The sequence below is a fragment of the Anser cygnoides genome, chromosome 30, assembly GCF_040182565.1.
Source record: "Anser cygnoides isolate HZ-2024a breed goose chromosome 30, Taihu_goose_T2T_genome, whole genome shotgun sequence".
Lineage (NCBI taxonomy): Eukaryota > Metazoa > Chordata > Aves > Anseriformes > Anatidae > Anser > Anser cygnoides.
Window position 1 is genome coordinate 2,434,431 of NC_089902.1, and position 16,565 is coordinate 2,450,995.

Here is a 16,565-nt window from a genome sequence, read left to right on the forward strand (position 1 = left end):
GACGTGATACCCTAAGCCGACCACCACATTTGCTAAATTTCTAACCCAGAAAAGTCAGCCCTAGTCCCAAAGAGACTAGAGAGCTCAGCTCTGCCTCAGGATGTCCTGCCCCAGCAGGAGGAATGTGACTGGGGCAGTGACTGGGAGGTCACTTCTGTCTCTGCAGGCGATAGGGCAGCAGCAGGAACGTGTCACGCAAAGGGACTGTGAGGTCCCTTGTGTCTGGAGGTGGCAGGTCAGCCTTGGCTTCTCCCTGGGATGTGCACTTTGGGGCTGCCATCTGCCAGTGGCCCTGCTAGGCCAGCAGAAGGCCCCTGCTTGGCATGCTGCCTGTGGGATCCCCTCTGCCTCCATCCCCAGGAGGACCCAGACAGAAAGAAGGCCCGCACAGGGGTTGTCCTGCCCGTTCTGCTTGAGGCCAGGACTGGACAGCAGGAGGCACAAGGCTTGGCTGTGTCTAGCCAAGAAGGCCCCAACAGCCCTGACATTTTTGTCCCTTTGCCTAGAGCTTCTTAGGACACGAGACATAGTCATTGCAATGGGGCCTCACTGCTTCCTTGATACCCTGTGCAGGGGTGGGGAGGTGTCCTAATGAAGTTCTTCTAGTGGCATCACACTGCCCACCACATCATACAGACCCCAAGAAGAGCCCTGAGCCAGACGGGGGGGTGCAGGATCTCCCCTCCCAGTGGCTGGGGTCAGGCCTTGGCCCTTCTGCTTCACCAAAACCAACCAAGACTTTTCTCAGCACAGCGCTTTGCCTGTCTGCAATCATGGCCTCCAATTATGTGCCCTAACAGGTCCCTGGGGAGGCTTTGTTAGGAACAGCCCTCAGTGGGGCCCATTAATACTCCAAGTCACTTCAACTTTTCCTCCTGACTTTACCTTCTCAAGCGGTTACATCATTCTCCTCTCAGTACCTGAGCTTCATAGACTGAGCACCAAAATACACCATGGAACTCATTAAAATGCAGAATGTCCTAAGCAGACATATCTCTCCCATAATTTTCTTCAAGTCTTCAAGACTTGTAGAGCTAATTGGAGAGCTTTCATGGTGTAGTTAAGGAGGAAGATTTTGAGAAGCACCTGAAAAAAATCTTTTCTCATCTTAAAGGATGCGTTTAGTTGAATTTCAGTTTGGAGCATTATTCTCTAACTGATATTGATCCAGGGTGTCTCCTTTGGAGACCTGCATAGGGAGGAAAAGCAGACTCTTGAGGTCTGACACTACATGGAGAACCTTGCTCCTCAGCACCCCAGCCCTGACATTTCTCTCTTTGGCGCTTGCATCACTTTTCCTTCCACCAGACTTCGGCCCAGAAGTCTGCAGCTGGATGTTACAGCTCCTTTGCACCAGCTCCCTCCTGCTTGCCTTAGAGACCTGGATGCACACAGGCGCAGAAGGGTTTCTCCTTATTTCAAAACAAACAACAGGAAAACATGCAGCAATCTTCCAAAAGCAAAGCAAGCTCCTCATCCTGTGTGCCTCCTGTGAGGTTTGTGTTCCCAAAAGGATGACTGGACCAGAAGTCTTCTATACTGATAGACCGGAAATTATTAGTTAAGATTAGAACTAATCCATATGATATTAATTCAATGATAGATGATGAGCTTTCTAAGGACACAGTTAGACAGACTGCAGATAGATGGGCAAGCTTCAACTCCCTGAAGCTCAAAGCAGCACCTGGGTTGGTGAGGGCGGTCTGAGTGATCCAGGAGGAAGGGGAGGGCAAGCCAGGAGAACCATGGGAAGTGCATAGGTCCAGACAGGCAGCTGGAAAGGGGACATTCAACACGGACTGTTTAATCAAGCTGGGTGGATGTACCTGGAAGGTGAGGGAGCACACCATGATAGACAAAGCGATGACAATGCAAGTACAGGTGAACACCAGTTTTTCTTTTTCTGTGATGAAAATACATCCTGAAAATGCCTATTTCTTCATGAGAGAAACTACACTGTGCAACAGTTTACGGAAGGGATTGAGTCAATGGAGGGAATGAGTCGTTGCTTTATGACTTAGGTACTGAAGAAAATACTGGGTACTGAGGCAGAGCTTTGCTGTCTGACCATAAGCAACCAGTGCCAAGGTCTTCAGAGTAGTTTACTCACATTTGAAATATTTCCTTGAAATCCCATTTCCTGGTTCTGCTTTCAATGAAATCATTAGGCCTCCAGAGGCTCTGGTGCATTTAGAGTAATTCCCTGGAATGGAAGCAGTCTGAAAGGACCTGCAGGAGGCCAGAGCCTGTTGGTGGATAAGGTGGAGACAGGTGATGTTTCCCGGGCACCTCCACTGCCCGCTGTGGTCATTGTCCCTGTAACTGCAGCCCAGCCCAGCACAGGAAACCCCTTCAAGGCAAATTCCTTCTTCGGCCGTTTCTTGGGATAGACCTAAATTTGAAATGGCTTTTGGGATCCCAAGTCACTCTCCCTCCTTCCTAGGAGACACCTAAACATCCATTTACCATCCTAGGTCATCTGTGGAAAACTGAGGCTGAAAGACTCAAGAGCAGGACACTTCAAATGGCTGAGAAGGAACCCATCAGCTTGCCCCACTTTGGGGAATCATCCCCTTCCAACTAGGGATATGAAAGAGAAAAATGTGAAATGACCCGTCAGATCAATACGCAGTGTAAGGGAAAGTCACACATATTGTGCTGGAGTGTCAGAAGGCAAAAAGCACTGCACTGTGCCTCAGAGTAATCAAGGAGACCTAATCCAGTTCATCTGTGAGATAAAGCAGAGTGAAGGACGTTGTGTCCCAACATGAAGAAGGATGTACATCACTGCTGAAGGAGCTGTCTTTTTGTGCCATCACCAATGCAAATTACAAAAGAACTACATCAAATAAAGGTAAGCTGTCCCACCCTGGCCCTGTCACACCACGGGGCAGCGGAGGGACCTTTTTCACTTTCAGCCTCTTCTTCAGAGAGGCTTTGCCCTCTCCCTGCGCACCACGGGGCAGAGCCTGGCCCTGGATGCTCCGTGAGTGCCGTGCAGGTCGTGGCAGGCTGCGGTGAGGGGGCGAATGCCCTGGGTCCCCTTTCTGCTCTGCCCAGGCCAGCAAGGGCCCCGAGCGGCCTCGTGTCCCCTGCCCCTGCAGCTCTGGGCTCCCTTCCCCAGCCCTGGCTCTGCAGCACCAAGCCCTGCTGGGAGCCCTCCCCTGCATGCTGCCACCGCTCCCTGACGCTGCTGCTGCCCTCTGCCGGGCACTGCCCAGCCCACCCCAGCCCCTGCCCACCTCTCCCCACCTCCCGGACCTCTCCCCAGCCCAGCAGCCCAGCCTGGGCTGGCCCCAGGCCAGTGCCCACCGCAGCCTGCTGCAGGGCTTTGGGCACGGCCAGCACAGCCCCAGCCCCTCGCAAGGCACCGCAGCTGCTGGCACAAAGGCGGCTCTGGGCCTCCCCAGCAGCCCCTGCAGACTGGGGCCAGCCACGGCTCAGGAGATGGAGGGCCGTGAAGCTGCAGGAGCCCTGCTCTCCTGCCTGGGACATCCCCAGCACAGAGTGCCTGTGCCCCGCAGGGCCAGCCCCGCTCCCCAGGCCAGCACAAGAGGCCTGGCCCAGGCACAGAGCAGCTCCAGGTTCCTCTCCAGGATGCCATTGCCGGTCTGCCCCAGCACCACTGGGACAGTACCACGCCAGACAAGGCCAGTTATTGTTTGCTGGGCCATAGGCAAGCAAGAAGGCAGCTCCCAGTCCAGCCCTTGGTCCTTCACTGGTCACGCTGGGGTTCTGATCCATTGTGAGACCCAGAAAAGCAAGAGGTCTGTTCAGGAAGCAGCTCCTTGGGTGTATTCCTGAAACCAGGTTTGCAAGAGGCGTGCAGAGATATTGAAGAGATGCCAAAGTAGAGATAACAGGACTGTCACCAACATACATGAGATCTCAGGGCTTATCCAAATACAAGAAGCACAAAGTGGAAGGAAAAGAGAGCAGCAGTGAAAAGGCCACGTCCTGCTGCTGGCCATGGCCATGGCTCCAGGGAAGCAGCAGCCCCGACCCGAAGGCAGCAGAGAGGCAGAGCCCAGCGGGCAGTGAGGGGCAGCCGCGAGGGCCAGCGGGGCTGCTCCTCCCTGTGGCAGCTGGGCTCTGGGCCCTGAGCCCCTCCTGCGTGCTGGGGCTGCTCCCCCACCTCCAGAAAAGATGGGAAGGGATGGAAGCTGAGACCAATTAATTTCTGCTCGACTCTGTTTTGTCTTTATCTAAACGGGAAGCCCACTTCCATAAGTACATGAGATACTTGGTTCAAAACTAAAATACAATGATAAACACACAGGATACTAAGTAGATCATTTCTGAATGAAAATCACAAGGTTCAGAAAATAGTTTAAAAGTAAAGTAAGACTGTTTTAACACTTATTCAGAAAAAAAGAGAAAAAAAAAAAAAGTATTCTGTTAGGACTTTGCGCCCATTATTAATGATGAAGACGCATGTATCCAAAGAGTGTCCTCAATGCATCCTTGAGCTCCTTGTTTCTCATGCTGTAGATGAGGGAGTTCATGGCAGCAGGAACCACCGAGTACAGAACTGCCACAACCAGGTCCAGGGATGGGGAGGAGATGGAGGGGGGCTTCAGGTAGGCAAACATGCCAGTACTGATAAACAGGGAGACCACGGCCAGGTGAGGGAGGCACGTGGAAAAGGCTTTGTGCCGGCCCTGCTCAGAGGGCATCCTCAGTACAGCCCTGAGGATCTGCACATAGGACACCACAATGAAAACAAAGCAACCAAAGGCTAAGACACTAACTACAAAAAGCCCAACCTCCCTGAGGAATGAGTCTGAGCAGGAGAGCTTGAGGATCTGAGGAAGCTCACAGAAGAACTGATCAAGCTCATTACCTTGGCAGAGGGGCAGAGAAAATGTAGTGGCCGTGTGCAGGACAGCATTGAGAAAGCCACTGCCCCAGGCAGCTGCTGCCATCTGGGCACAAGCTCTGCTGCCCACGAGGCTCCCGTAGTGCAGGGGCTTGCAGATGGCAACGTAGCGGTCGTAGGACATGACAGTAAGTGTATAATATTCTGCTGATATGAAGAAGAGAAAGAAAAAGACCTGTGCGGCACATCCCTGATAGGAGATGGCCCTGGTGTTCCAGAGGACATTGGCCATGGCTTTGGGCAGAGTGGTGGAGATGCAGCCCAGGTCGAGGAGGGCGAGGTTGAGGAGGAAGAAGTCCATGGGGGTGTGGAGGCGGTGGTCGCAGGCTACGGCGGTGAGGATGAGGCCGTTGCCCAGGAGGGCAGCCAGGTAGATGCCCAGGAAGAGCCCGAAGTGCAGGAGCTGCAGCTCGCGCGTGTCTGCGAATGCCAGCAGGAGGAACTCGCTCACAGAGCTGCTGTTGGGCATTTGCTGCCCTTCATCAAGGGCACTGCAAAGAAGAAAAAATACAGACTGTTAGGGTAATTTTCTCTGAGGAATACTCTTTTCTTTTCTCATTAAAGCCTTCACATTGTCTTTCTTTCAGGGTTACCTTTGTGTCTCTCCCTGGTTGTAGCCCTGCTTTGTGCTTGCTGAGTGTCCCGTACTTAGCAGCCACCTCTGCCCATCAGCCCCCAATGCGCCACCCCTGGTCCACTGCAGTGGTAAATGTTGTTGCTGTGGCGGCAAACCTCAGCCAGAGGTCACGTCCAGGAGGGCTGCTCTGTCCATCCCCTGGTGCCCAGCTGCTGGCTGCTTGCAGCACTCAGGTGTGGGATGGCTGCATTCAGAAGTTGTGCTAAAAAATTACATCTCCTTGTCTGCAGGTCCTAAAGAACAGCACAGAAAAACCCTGGTGCAGTCTCTAAGTAGAGAGAAGGGAGGGGATATTCTGAGGTTCGTCACTAACCTGCTTAGGTCTCCGTTCAAGGCAGTGGAAGCTCAGTCACCTGTGCAAATCCAACCTCTCAAAACAGAGCCTGCCCCAGAATCAGAGCAGGTAAAACAGGCACAGACTGCAGAAAGTGCCTTCTTTTTGCAGGCAGCCCCTGCCTTCCCCTTTCTCTGCCCAAGGCTGCCCTGCAGCACTTTCTCCTTCACACTGCAGAAGCCGCGAGAGACATCCTGGCAGCTCCAGGCCAGGCAGAGACATCCCGGACCCAGGAGCCCCTTCCAGGAACCTCCCCTGCACTGTTCTGCAGCCAGAGACTTACCATGGGCAGGGCTCTGAAGGTTTCTCCTGCACTGAGCTCTCCTCTGCCCGCACCCTGCAGGCTGCCTGGAATCCCTTTCTGCCTGGGTGCCTGCGGTCAGAGCCCCCAGCCCTGCTGCGCTGTGCACAGGAGCTGCTCCTGGGCAGAGCTGTCTCTCTGCACCACGGCCCTCTTGCCACGAGCTCTCTCTGTCCCAGGAGCCCGGCCCAGCTCAGCACCACACGCCCAGCCCAAGGCATTGGAATCCCCCCTCGGGGGGCTTTGCTGAGGAGCCCACGAACCTCAGGTACTGAAAGACAATTGAAGACATCTCTCAACAAGTCCAAGTCAGAGGCAAGTTTCCTGCAGTGTCCCCCTGAGGGCCAGCACTGACACAGCCTCCCTTGGAGCTCGTTAGAGCAGAGCATTGGAGGCAGTGAGGACAAGGAGACAAAGGCAGTGTGAAGGTGACCCTGATGTGTAGGAAAACCTGGATGTGTTTCAACAAGCACGAGGGCCAGGCCTTGACCCCAGCCCCTGGGGAGGGAGATCCTTTCCCTTCACACCTTGCTCAGGGCTCTTCGTGGGGCAGGAGGAGATGGGGATGTGCATGGCCAAGTGCAGGAGAATGGTACGAGCCCTGCCTGGTTCATGGGTGGGGGCGAGGAGGCAATGAGGCCCTGGTGCTTTACCGATAAGCTGTCTCCTCCTCGGCCTCAGTGGCAGAGACAACAGCCAGAGCCATGGACACAAAGCCCTGGGTCCTGTTGGGAGTCTCAGCCTTGTCAGAGGCCTCTGTCCTCTCCACACCAGGCTATCTGAGGGACTCCCAGACCTGCACCTCTTTCTCTGGTGGCTACAGACTTTTGTCCGTGTGGTGTCACACCGGATCTGAGCTGAGTCTGATACCTCAGATCTTCTTGGTGGCCATGCTCCTCGTAAGGCAGCTCTGTAGGAAGCTGGCCTGGTTCCTGGGGAGCAGCACCACTGCTCGTATGGCATCCCTCATGGTGCCCAGGCCCTCCTCCTCCTGGGCACTGCTCTCTCAGCTTGTCCCAGTCTGCCCTGATGTGTGGGGTTCCTCTTCCTCTGGTGTAGGCCTGGGCTCTTCTCCTGGTAACTGTCAAGAGGTTTTTGTAGGCAAAATCCTGCAGTTTCTCCAGGTTCCCCTGGACAGTTGCTCCATTCTGTCAGCTGTTAATGTCTGCAGGCAGACGGCTCACCCTGATTGTGATGATCCCGGGAAGTACAGGCCTGTCAGTGTGATCTCTTTGCCAGGTAAACTCATGGAGCAGATTGTCTTGAGTACTGTCACGCAACACTTCCAGGACAACCAGGTGATCAGGCCCAGTCAGCATGAGTTTACCAAAGCACGTCCTGCTTGACAAGTCAGATCTCAATCTATGACAAGGTGATGTGCTCAGTGGACAAGGGAAAGGCTGTGGATGTTGGCTACCTAGGCTTCAATAAGGTTTTTGAAACCACTTCCCAAAGCATTCTCCCAGAGAAACTCAAGGCCTGGATGGTCGTAGACTTCATTGGGTTAAAAACTGTCTGAGTCTCCAAGTCCAAAGCATTGTGGTGAATGGGGCCAAAGGCAACTGGAGGCCAGTCACTAGTGGTGTCCCCCAGGGCCCAGTAGTGGGGCCAGTTCTCTTCAATATCTTTAACAGTGATCTGGATGAGGGGATCGAGTGCACCCTCAGTAAGTTTGCAGGTGACACCAAGTTCAGAAAGAGTGTTGATCTGCTCGAGGGTAGGAGGGCTCTGCAGAGGGATCTGGATAGGCTGCACCCATGGGCTGAGGTCAACTCTCTGAGGTTCAACAAGGCCAAGTGCTGGGTCCTGCTCTTGGGGAACAACAACCCCAACCATACAGGGAGAGGAGAAGCTGGACAGCTGCCTGGTGATAAGGTCCCTGGGGATAGTGGTAGATAGTTGGCCGAGTATGAGCCAGCAGTGTGCTCAGGTAGCCAAGAAGGCCAACAGCATCCTGGCTTGTACCAGAAATACGTTCAGCAGGATGAGGGATATGATTGTCCCTCTGTAACTCAGACCTGGTGTGGCCAAACCCCAAGTTCAGCTCTGGGGCCCCCTGTGTAAGGACACAGATCTATTAGAATGAGTCCAGAGGAGGGCCACGAAGATGATCAATGGGCTGGAGCACCTCTCCTATGAAGACAGGCTGAAGGAGTTGGGGTTGTTCAGCCCGGAGAAGAGAAGGCTCTGGGGAGACCTTACAGCGGCCTTCCAGTACCTAAAGGGGCCTACAGGAAAGCTGGGGAGGGACTCTTCATCAAAGAGAGCAGTGATAGGACTAGGGGTAATGGTTTAAACTGAAAGAGGGTAGATTCAGATTAGACATTAGAAAGAAGTTCTTTACTCAGAGGGTGGTGAGGAACAGGCTGCCCAGAGAAGTTGTGGATGCCCCATCTGTGAAAGTGTTCAAGGCCAGGTTGGATGGGGCCTTCAGCAACCTGGTCTAGTGGAAGGTGTCTCTGCCCATGGCAGGGGAGTTGGAACGATGCGATCTTTAAGGTCCTTTCATACCCAAACTGTTCTGTAATTCTGTAAATATGAAACACAGCACCATACCAGCTACTAGGAAGAAAAATTTACTCTTCTGCAGCAAAACCTAGGACAATATTCACCGCTTATTCCATACCATGTCTGTCATGCTCAGATCTAACACTTTCCAACTGATCACCACCAGCCATCTTTTCTGTCTTTTGATATGCTCACAAAAATACCATTTCCTTAGTCTATTTTTGTCAATAATAATAATAATAAAAAATTAATAATAATATATTATTGATAATAATATATTAAGAATAATAATATATAATAATAACAAATGCTGTTTGTTATTGTGGTCAAACCACAGCAAGTCTTCTTGGTGCCTAGTGTGGAGCACAAAGGTTGAGATGACAGATCTGACCAGAGCGTTTTAAAAGTAAGTTGTTCTAAGCATTAGATCAGTTTAACAGTTGCTGATCACAATGTCGATCTTTTTGATCTGGGGTCTGTTGTGCTTGTTTTCAGAATTGTGTTGTATAGCACATTGCTAACTGTCTGTCTTCCATGTCAGGCTGTTCATCAATTCTGGGGGCTGGTTTAAGGTACTCTTTTGCTGTATTGGACAGCACTGACTTATGATAGGATAAAATTATTGTCCCCTCAATACCTCAGGAATCATCTCTTCATTTCTTAGAAATTATTTAGAATTACACTCTTTTATACTCTTTGCCTTTTCTCCTCAGGGAGTAAATCTATGCAGGGTGGGTGATGATGGTGGGTGGAACTGGTATGGACAGTGGGGGATGCTTTTCACCACTTCTTCCCTCTCCCTTTCTCCTGCACCTCCCCCTTCTCCTCCAGGACAGGCATATAGCCTTTCCAAAGCCACTCCAAACATTGCAACAAGCATTGCAGGCACTCCAGCTCCTGAGGTGCACCCAAAGTTTAATCGACCCCTGTGACAGGCTCTAGAGCCACTCCCGAACCTGCGATAGGCCCTGCAGCCACTCCAACTCCTCTGAAAGGCCCTGCAGCCAGAACAACTCTTGTGATGGGCCCTGCAGCCACTCCAGCCCCTGCAATGGGCTCCATGGCTGGGCCAGAGAACCAGACTGTGCCACTATTGGTTGCCTCTTTATGAAAGAGAAAACAATGGGTGTGGAAGTCAGTTTTTCTTTAGAAAGTGAAGAAACTCCTACCCAGTCAAGAAAGGAGGGAGAAGATAAGGCAGGTTTCTTCAAAGCTGGGCCATCGTGGAAGCAGGAGGACAAAGAAGAAGAGATCATATAAGCATCAGAAACCAACTGGTCCCTATCCCAGTGTTATCTAGGAGAAATGGGAAAAGATTTCAGCCATCATCTTGGTGAGCACATTGTCACCTGGCTGCTCCAGTGCTGGGAGAACAGGGCCAATAGCCTGGAATTAGAGGGCAGGGAAGCCAAACAGCCGGATTTTGATTGACAAAGCCACTGGAAAAGGACACAAGGAACTTAATCCTGTCATGCTTGAACGAAAGGTATTCCTTCAAGAAAGATCTTGTATGACAACCAGGAAAGTGGACCACCATGGAGAGGGGTATCCGGTACCTGAGGGAATTAGCCATGTTGGAAGTGATTGATAGTAACCTAGACAACAAACAGCTGTCCAAAGATCCAGATGAAGTCAAGTGCCCATGACCCATGTGGCAGAAGTTTGTACACAGTGCACCATCATCATATGCCAACTCATTGGCAGTAATGACCTCGAAAGACCAAGAAGAACCCGTGGTGGATGAATCGGCTAGCCAACTCTGGCATTACAATGAAAGTCTCTCTTCTTCCCTATGAGCCTGTGTCTCATCTATGGAGGAACTTTCTCATGAGTTCCAACAGCTACAAGAGGATACATCTTCCTCCCCACCTGCACAAACCAATAGCTCAGCTATCAGGTGTAAGTATCCATCTGCCCAAGAAAGTTGATATAGTGGGTGCATACTACGTGCAACCCTGTGGTTTTAATTGTGTGACCATGGAAAGGCCATGAGAAAATGGGATGCATAAATCTACCTCCATCCTAGAGGCACGGATACATGAAGTGCAAGTGGCCAGGTTCAGGGGGACCCCTGCTTGGGGAAAGGCTGGGCATCGGTCAGTCTGTGATGAGCAATTGCATTCTGCATCAATTGCGTTATACATGGAATAATAATAATAATAAAATGTGTTATTCTTTATTATTATTGTTACTGTTATTCTTATATCTTTATTTTCTGTCTTGTTAAACTGTCTATATTTCAACAAATAAGCTTTTGAGTGGTGGGTGTGATCTAACAGCTCGGTATTGCTTCGGTGCCTGACAGGTTAAAGCACAACGTTTGACAACAACAGTTCAACGGCACAAATCACACTTGTAAAAGTCATCTCTCCTGTGTTCAGAGAAGGGCAGTCGGTGATGACTTCAGTCTGCTTGAAACACCACAGCCCAGCAGAGACCCTGCTGCCTTCGGGAGCTGTCAGCCCTGAGGCCTTGGGGACACCTCGAGGGAGCCCAATGGCACAGAGCAAGCGATGCCATGGTCGGGTGCTGTGCTGCTGAGCTGGGCCGGGCTCCTGGGCCCAAGGGGAGCTCCTGGCAAGCGGGCAGCGCTGCAGAGAGACAGCTCTGCCCAGGAGCAGCTCCTGTGCACAGCGCAGCAGGGCTGGGGGCTCTGACCGCAGGTGGCACGGGGAGAGGAGAGAAGGAGAGAGGGCTTGGAGGCAGTGAGGAGCGCAGCAACAGAGGGCAGCGTGTGGCAGGACAGATCTGCAGGCTCTTGGCACTGTGAGTCTCTGGCAGCAGGGCCATACAGGTGGGGTTGCCAGAGGGGTCTTCTACAGCTGGCACATCCGATGGCTGATAGCGGCTGTTGGGATGTCTGTTTCTCCAGCGAGGAGTAGAAGATGCTTTAGTGAATGGCATTTATAAGGAGGCATTTGAAGGGGAAGACTGAGGCTTGGTTAATCTGAGATTTTTGGATTCTGTGCTTTCAGATTCCTGTTGTGGAGGGGAATCTGAGTGAATCTGAGCACATAGACTGTGGGATGGGGTCTGTGAGCATGGACAGGGAGGAGACGTGGGGACACAGAAGCGGCTCCCAGCAGGGACACGGGCAGGCAGCAGGGACATGGGCAGGCGGTGAAAGGGAGCTGCTGCCAGAAATGCTGTGCGAGGGAGGGCTCAGGCACCTCCCTGGGACAATCGCTGCTCTCCTCTCCCACCAGCACAGGGCAGCTGAGAACAGAACTGATGGACAGACTGGCTGTGCTCTCTGAAGTACACTCTGCACCAGAGGAATAGTATCTGTGACACTGAGGATCCACAAGGTTTCATTTGTAGTGCAGCAGGAATGACAGTATAGAAAAAAGAAATCGCCATAGCCCTTGTCTGCCGTTAGGGGACTTGGGAGTAAAAATTTGTTCACATCAAGAGTTAAAATAATCTGAGAATACTCCATGTTCCTCTTTACTTCTTTTTATAGGTCAGGACTGTTAACTACACTGCCCACAGCAGAGTCCCCTCCTCCCAGGGACAGCCTCAGGCAGCCCCAGTCAGAGCTCGTGAAAGGGACCTGCCGAATGTCTGGTTAATAGGCTGAAATTGAATCACATATTAACAGACAATTCTGTTGTATTTTCTTACTGCCTTTTCCCTCTTTGGTCAGAACCCCATGCCCAGAACCAGCAAATGCCCAACATCAGCCCTGTGAGCGAGTTCCTCCTGCTGGCATTCGCAGACACGCGGGAGCTGCAGCTCCTGCACTTCGGGCTCTTCCTGGGCATCTACCTGGCTGCCCTCCTGGGCAACGGCCTCATCCTCACCGCCGTAGCCTGCGACCACCGCCTCCACACCCCCATGTACTTCTTCCTCCTCAACCTCGCCCTCCTCGACCTGGGCTGCATCTCCACCACTCTGCCCAAAGCCATGGTCAATGCCCTCTGGGACACCAGGGTCATCTCCTATCAAGGGTGTGCTGCACAGGTCTTCTTTTCTGTCTTCTTGGTTGGAGCAGAGTATTCCCTTCTCACCATCATGTCCTACGACCGCTACGTTGCCATCTGCAAGCCCCTGCACTACGGGAGCCTCGTGGGCAGCAGAGCTTGTGCCCAGATGGCAGCAGCTGCCTGGGGCTGTGGCTTTCTGCATGCAGTGCTGCACACGGCCACTACATTTTCCGTGCCCCTCTGCCAAGGCAATGCTGTGGACCAGTTCTTCTGTGAAATCCCCCAGATCCTCAAGCTCTCCTGCTCAGATGCCTACCTCAGGGACGTTGGGGCACTTGTGTTTAGTGTTTCTTTAGTCTTTGGTTGTTTTGTCTTCATTGTGCTGTCCTATGTGCAGATCTTCAGGGCAGTGCTGAGGATGCCCTCTGAGCAGGGCCGGCACAAAGCCTTTTCCACGTGCCTCCCTCACCTGGCCGTGGTCTCCCTCTTTATCAGCACTATCATGTTTGCACACTTGAAGCCCCCCTCCATCTCTTCCCCATCCCTGGACCTGCTGGTGGCAGTTTTATATGTGGTAGTACCTCCAGCAGTGAACCCCCTCATCTACAGCATGAGGAACCAGGACCTGAAAGACACACTGAAGAAAATGCTTCTAGTGGTAATATTTACTTAGCAATGATTTGGTTATCTCACTTTTCTACTTTTTTTTTTTAGTTAATCTGAGCCAAATTTGACCTTTATGTGCAGTATTGTTTGTAATTCTCTTTGCAGTTAAATATTTGCTTTCATTCCTCTTTTCCAGATGACCAACCCTTCGTTTGACTGAGATTTTTTCTGTAAACATGTTTATTCCTAAATGACACCTGGTCTCCATTGTGGCATCTGGGTACTAAAAGTGAAGTTGCTCAGTGCTCAGGGCTCTTCTTCCCAAAGTGGAGTGCAGAAGATGCTCAGGGAATGCCAGGCTCAAGGCCTCACTCATGTGCTTGGGTGCCACCGGGACACAGGGGCACGAGGGCACGGGGTGGGGGGTGAGGGAGTCAGGGCTGGACTGAGACGTCACTGGTGGATTCTCAGTGCCCCTGGAGGCCCTGACTGGTCAAGAAGCATCTTCCTGGGATTGAAACGTGACAGGGCTGGTGGCATCAGGGAGGTATCGGGAGCCACCAGGATACCCTAAGGGTTCTCCTGGGGTGCCGTGTGCCTTGTGTTGGGTGGGCAGCGAGTGGGTCTTCACAGTAAAGCCAAGCCAAAGGATGCACGGGCTGATGGGAGCTCTGCAATGCCAGGACACACAGCGAGGCCACAGCACAAAGGTCTCAGAGACCTTCAGTGAACAAGCGGAAAGGACCTAGACTGGGTGACCAGGCAAGGACCGGGAGGTGGGGAGAGGTGGGCAGGGGCTGGGCTGGGCTGGGCAGTGCCCGGCAGAGGGCAGCAGCAGCGTCAGGGAGCGGTGGCAGCATGCAGGGGAGGGCTCCCAGCAGGGCTTGGTGCTGCAGAGCCAGGGCTGGGGAAGGGAGCCCCGAGCTGCAGGGGCAGGGGACACGAGGCCGCTCGGGGTCCTTGCTGGCCTGGGCAGAGCAGGAAGGGGGTCCAGGGCATTCGTCCCCTCACCGCAGCCTGCCACGACCTGCATGGCGCTCACGGAGCGTCCAGGGCCAGGCTCTGCCCCGTGGTGCACAGGAAGAGGGCAAAGCTTTTCTGAAAAAGAGACTGAAACTGAAAAAGGTCCCTCCGCTGCCCCGTGGTGTGACAGGGCCAGGGTGGGACACGTTACCTTTATTTGATGTAGTTCTTGTGTAATTTGCATTGGTGATGGCACAAAAAGACAGTTCCTTCACCAGTGATGTACATCCTTCTTCATGTTAGGACACAACTCAACGTCCTTCACTCTGCTTTATCTCACAGATGAACTGGATTAGGTCTCCTTGATTACTCTGAGGCACAGTGCAGTGCTTTTTCCCTTCTGCTACTCCAGCACAATATGAGTGACTTTCCCTTACTCTGCGCATTGACCTGACGGGTCATTTCACATTTTTCACTTTCAAAACCTTAGTTGAACGGGTACCATTTCCAAAGTGAGACAAGTTGATGGGTTCTGGCTCAGCCATTTGAAGCGTGCTATACTTGAGTTTTTCAGCATGAGTTTGCTAGAGATGACCCAGGAAGGTAAATGCATGTTCAAGTGTCTCGTAGGAATAAGGGGTATCATGGGTAAAGTAGGAATAAGAATATCATGGGTTTCCAACAGGCATTTCAAATCTAGAGCAGTCCCAGGAACCCACTGAAGAAGGGGTTTGTCTTTGAAGGGGTTTCCTGTGCTGGGATGGGCTGCAGTTTCAAGGAGAAAGACCATTGCTGGCAGTGGAGGTGCCCTGGGAACTCCACCTGGCTCCACCTGATTTTCCCAAAGGGCTCCGGTCTCCTGCAGGTCTTTTCTGACATCTGCTGGTCCAGGAAAGTGCCTAAAACAAAATGGGGCCACAGGAGGTTTTCCCTGGTTATACTTATTTTCACACAGCAAAGTTCTGCCTCAATGCCCAGTAATTTATTTTAGTACTTAACTAATAAAGCAACTACTCATCAGCTCAAATAATTCAACCCCTTCCGTTAAATGTCTCACATGAATGATAATTTCTATTTTGAAGAAATGTGAATTTTCAGGATGTATATCCATCGCAGGAGAAGAAATACTGGTGTTCACCTGTGCTTGCATTGTCGTCGCTTTGTCTATCATGGTGTGCTCCCTCATGTTCCAGGAAGAAAACCTGACTTGATTACACAGACCCTGCCGAATGTCCCTTTCCAGCTGCCTGTCTGGACCTATGCACTTCCCATGGTTCTCCTGCTTTGCCCTCCCCTTACTCTTTGATCATTCTGACCGCTCTCACCAACCCAGTTGCTGCTTTGAGTTTCAGTGAGTTCCAGCTCGCCCATCTCTCAGCAGTCTGTCTAACGGTTTCCTTAGCAAGAAACTCATCATTTCTCATTATATTAGTATGATATGGATTAATATTAACACTACTATTTAAAATTTCCTATTAATCAGTGTAAAATAAATCTTGAACAGTCATCCTTTTTGGAAGGTAAACATGACTGGAGGCCAAAAAATAAGGTACTTTAATTTTTTTTTTTTTTTTAAATTGCAGCATGATTTCCTATTCTTTGTTTTCAAATAGGACAAACCCTGCTCTTTCTACCTAAGTAGGGCTTCAAAGGAGTAACCCTAGACCAATATCTATAGGAAAATGATGCTCCAAACTGAAATGCAACAAAATTCAGCCTTTAAAACGAGGAAAGATTTCTATTAGATGCTCTTTGAAATCTTCCTCCCTAACTACACCATGAAAGCTCTCCAATTAGCTGCACAAGTCTTGAAGACTTGAAGAAAACTGTGGGAGAGATATGGCTTCTTAGGAGATTCTCTGTTTTAATGAGATCCGTGGCGTATTTTGGTGCTGAGTCTATGAAACTTGGGTACTGAGAGGAGAATGATGCAACTGATGCAACTGCTTGTGAAAATAAAGTCAGAAGGAAAAGTTGAAGTGACTTGGAGTATTAATGGGCCCCACTGAGGGCTGTTACTAACAAAGCCTCCCCAGGGACTTGCTAGGGCAGATCATTGGAGGCCATGATTCCAGACAGGCAAAGCGCTGTGCTGAGAAAAGTCTTGGTTGGTTTTGGTGAAGCAGAAGGGCCAAGGCCTGAGCCCAGCCACTGGGAGGGGAGATCCTGCACCCCCACGTCTGGCTCAGGGCTCTTCTTGGGGTCTGTATGATGTGGTGGGCAGTGTGATGCCACAAGAAGAACTTCATTAGGACACCTCGCCACCCCTGCACAGGGTATCAAGGAAGCAGTGAGGCCCCATTGCAATGACTATATCTCGTCTCCTCAGAAGCTCTAGGCAAAGGGACAAAAAGGTCAGGGCTGTTGGGGCCTTCCATTCTTGCCAGCACCCTCTGCCTTCTCCTCTGCAG

At 51.5% G+C, this 16,565-nt stretch overlaps 2 protein-coding genes across 2 annotated transcripts; one reads left to right on the forward strand and one right to left on the reverse strand.

The window, feature by feature from the left end:
• Positions 1–4,418: 4,418 nt before the first annotated feature.
• Positions 4,419–4,967, reverse strand: LOC136787663 (olfactory receptor 14C36-like; the record flags this gene model as incomplete). The annotated part of the gene is made up of 1 exon (XM_066984976.1): positions 4,419–4,967. A coding segment is annotated over one exon (549 nt), but the record flags the coding sequence as incomplete, so codon positions are not given.
• Positions 4,968–10,194: 5,227 nt separating this feature from the next.
• On the forward strand, positions 10,195–13,258 carry LOC136787664 (olfactory receptor 14C36-like). Its single transcript, XM_066984977.1, has 2 exons — positions 10,195–10,249; positions 12,306–13,258. Exons 1-2 carry the CDS (start codon positions 10,195–10,197, stop codon positions 13,256–13,258), a joined length of 1,008 nt encoding a protein of 335 aa, XP_066841078.1.
• Positions 13,259–16,565: the final 3,307 nt, after the last annotated feature.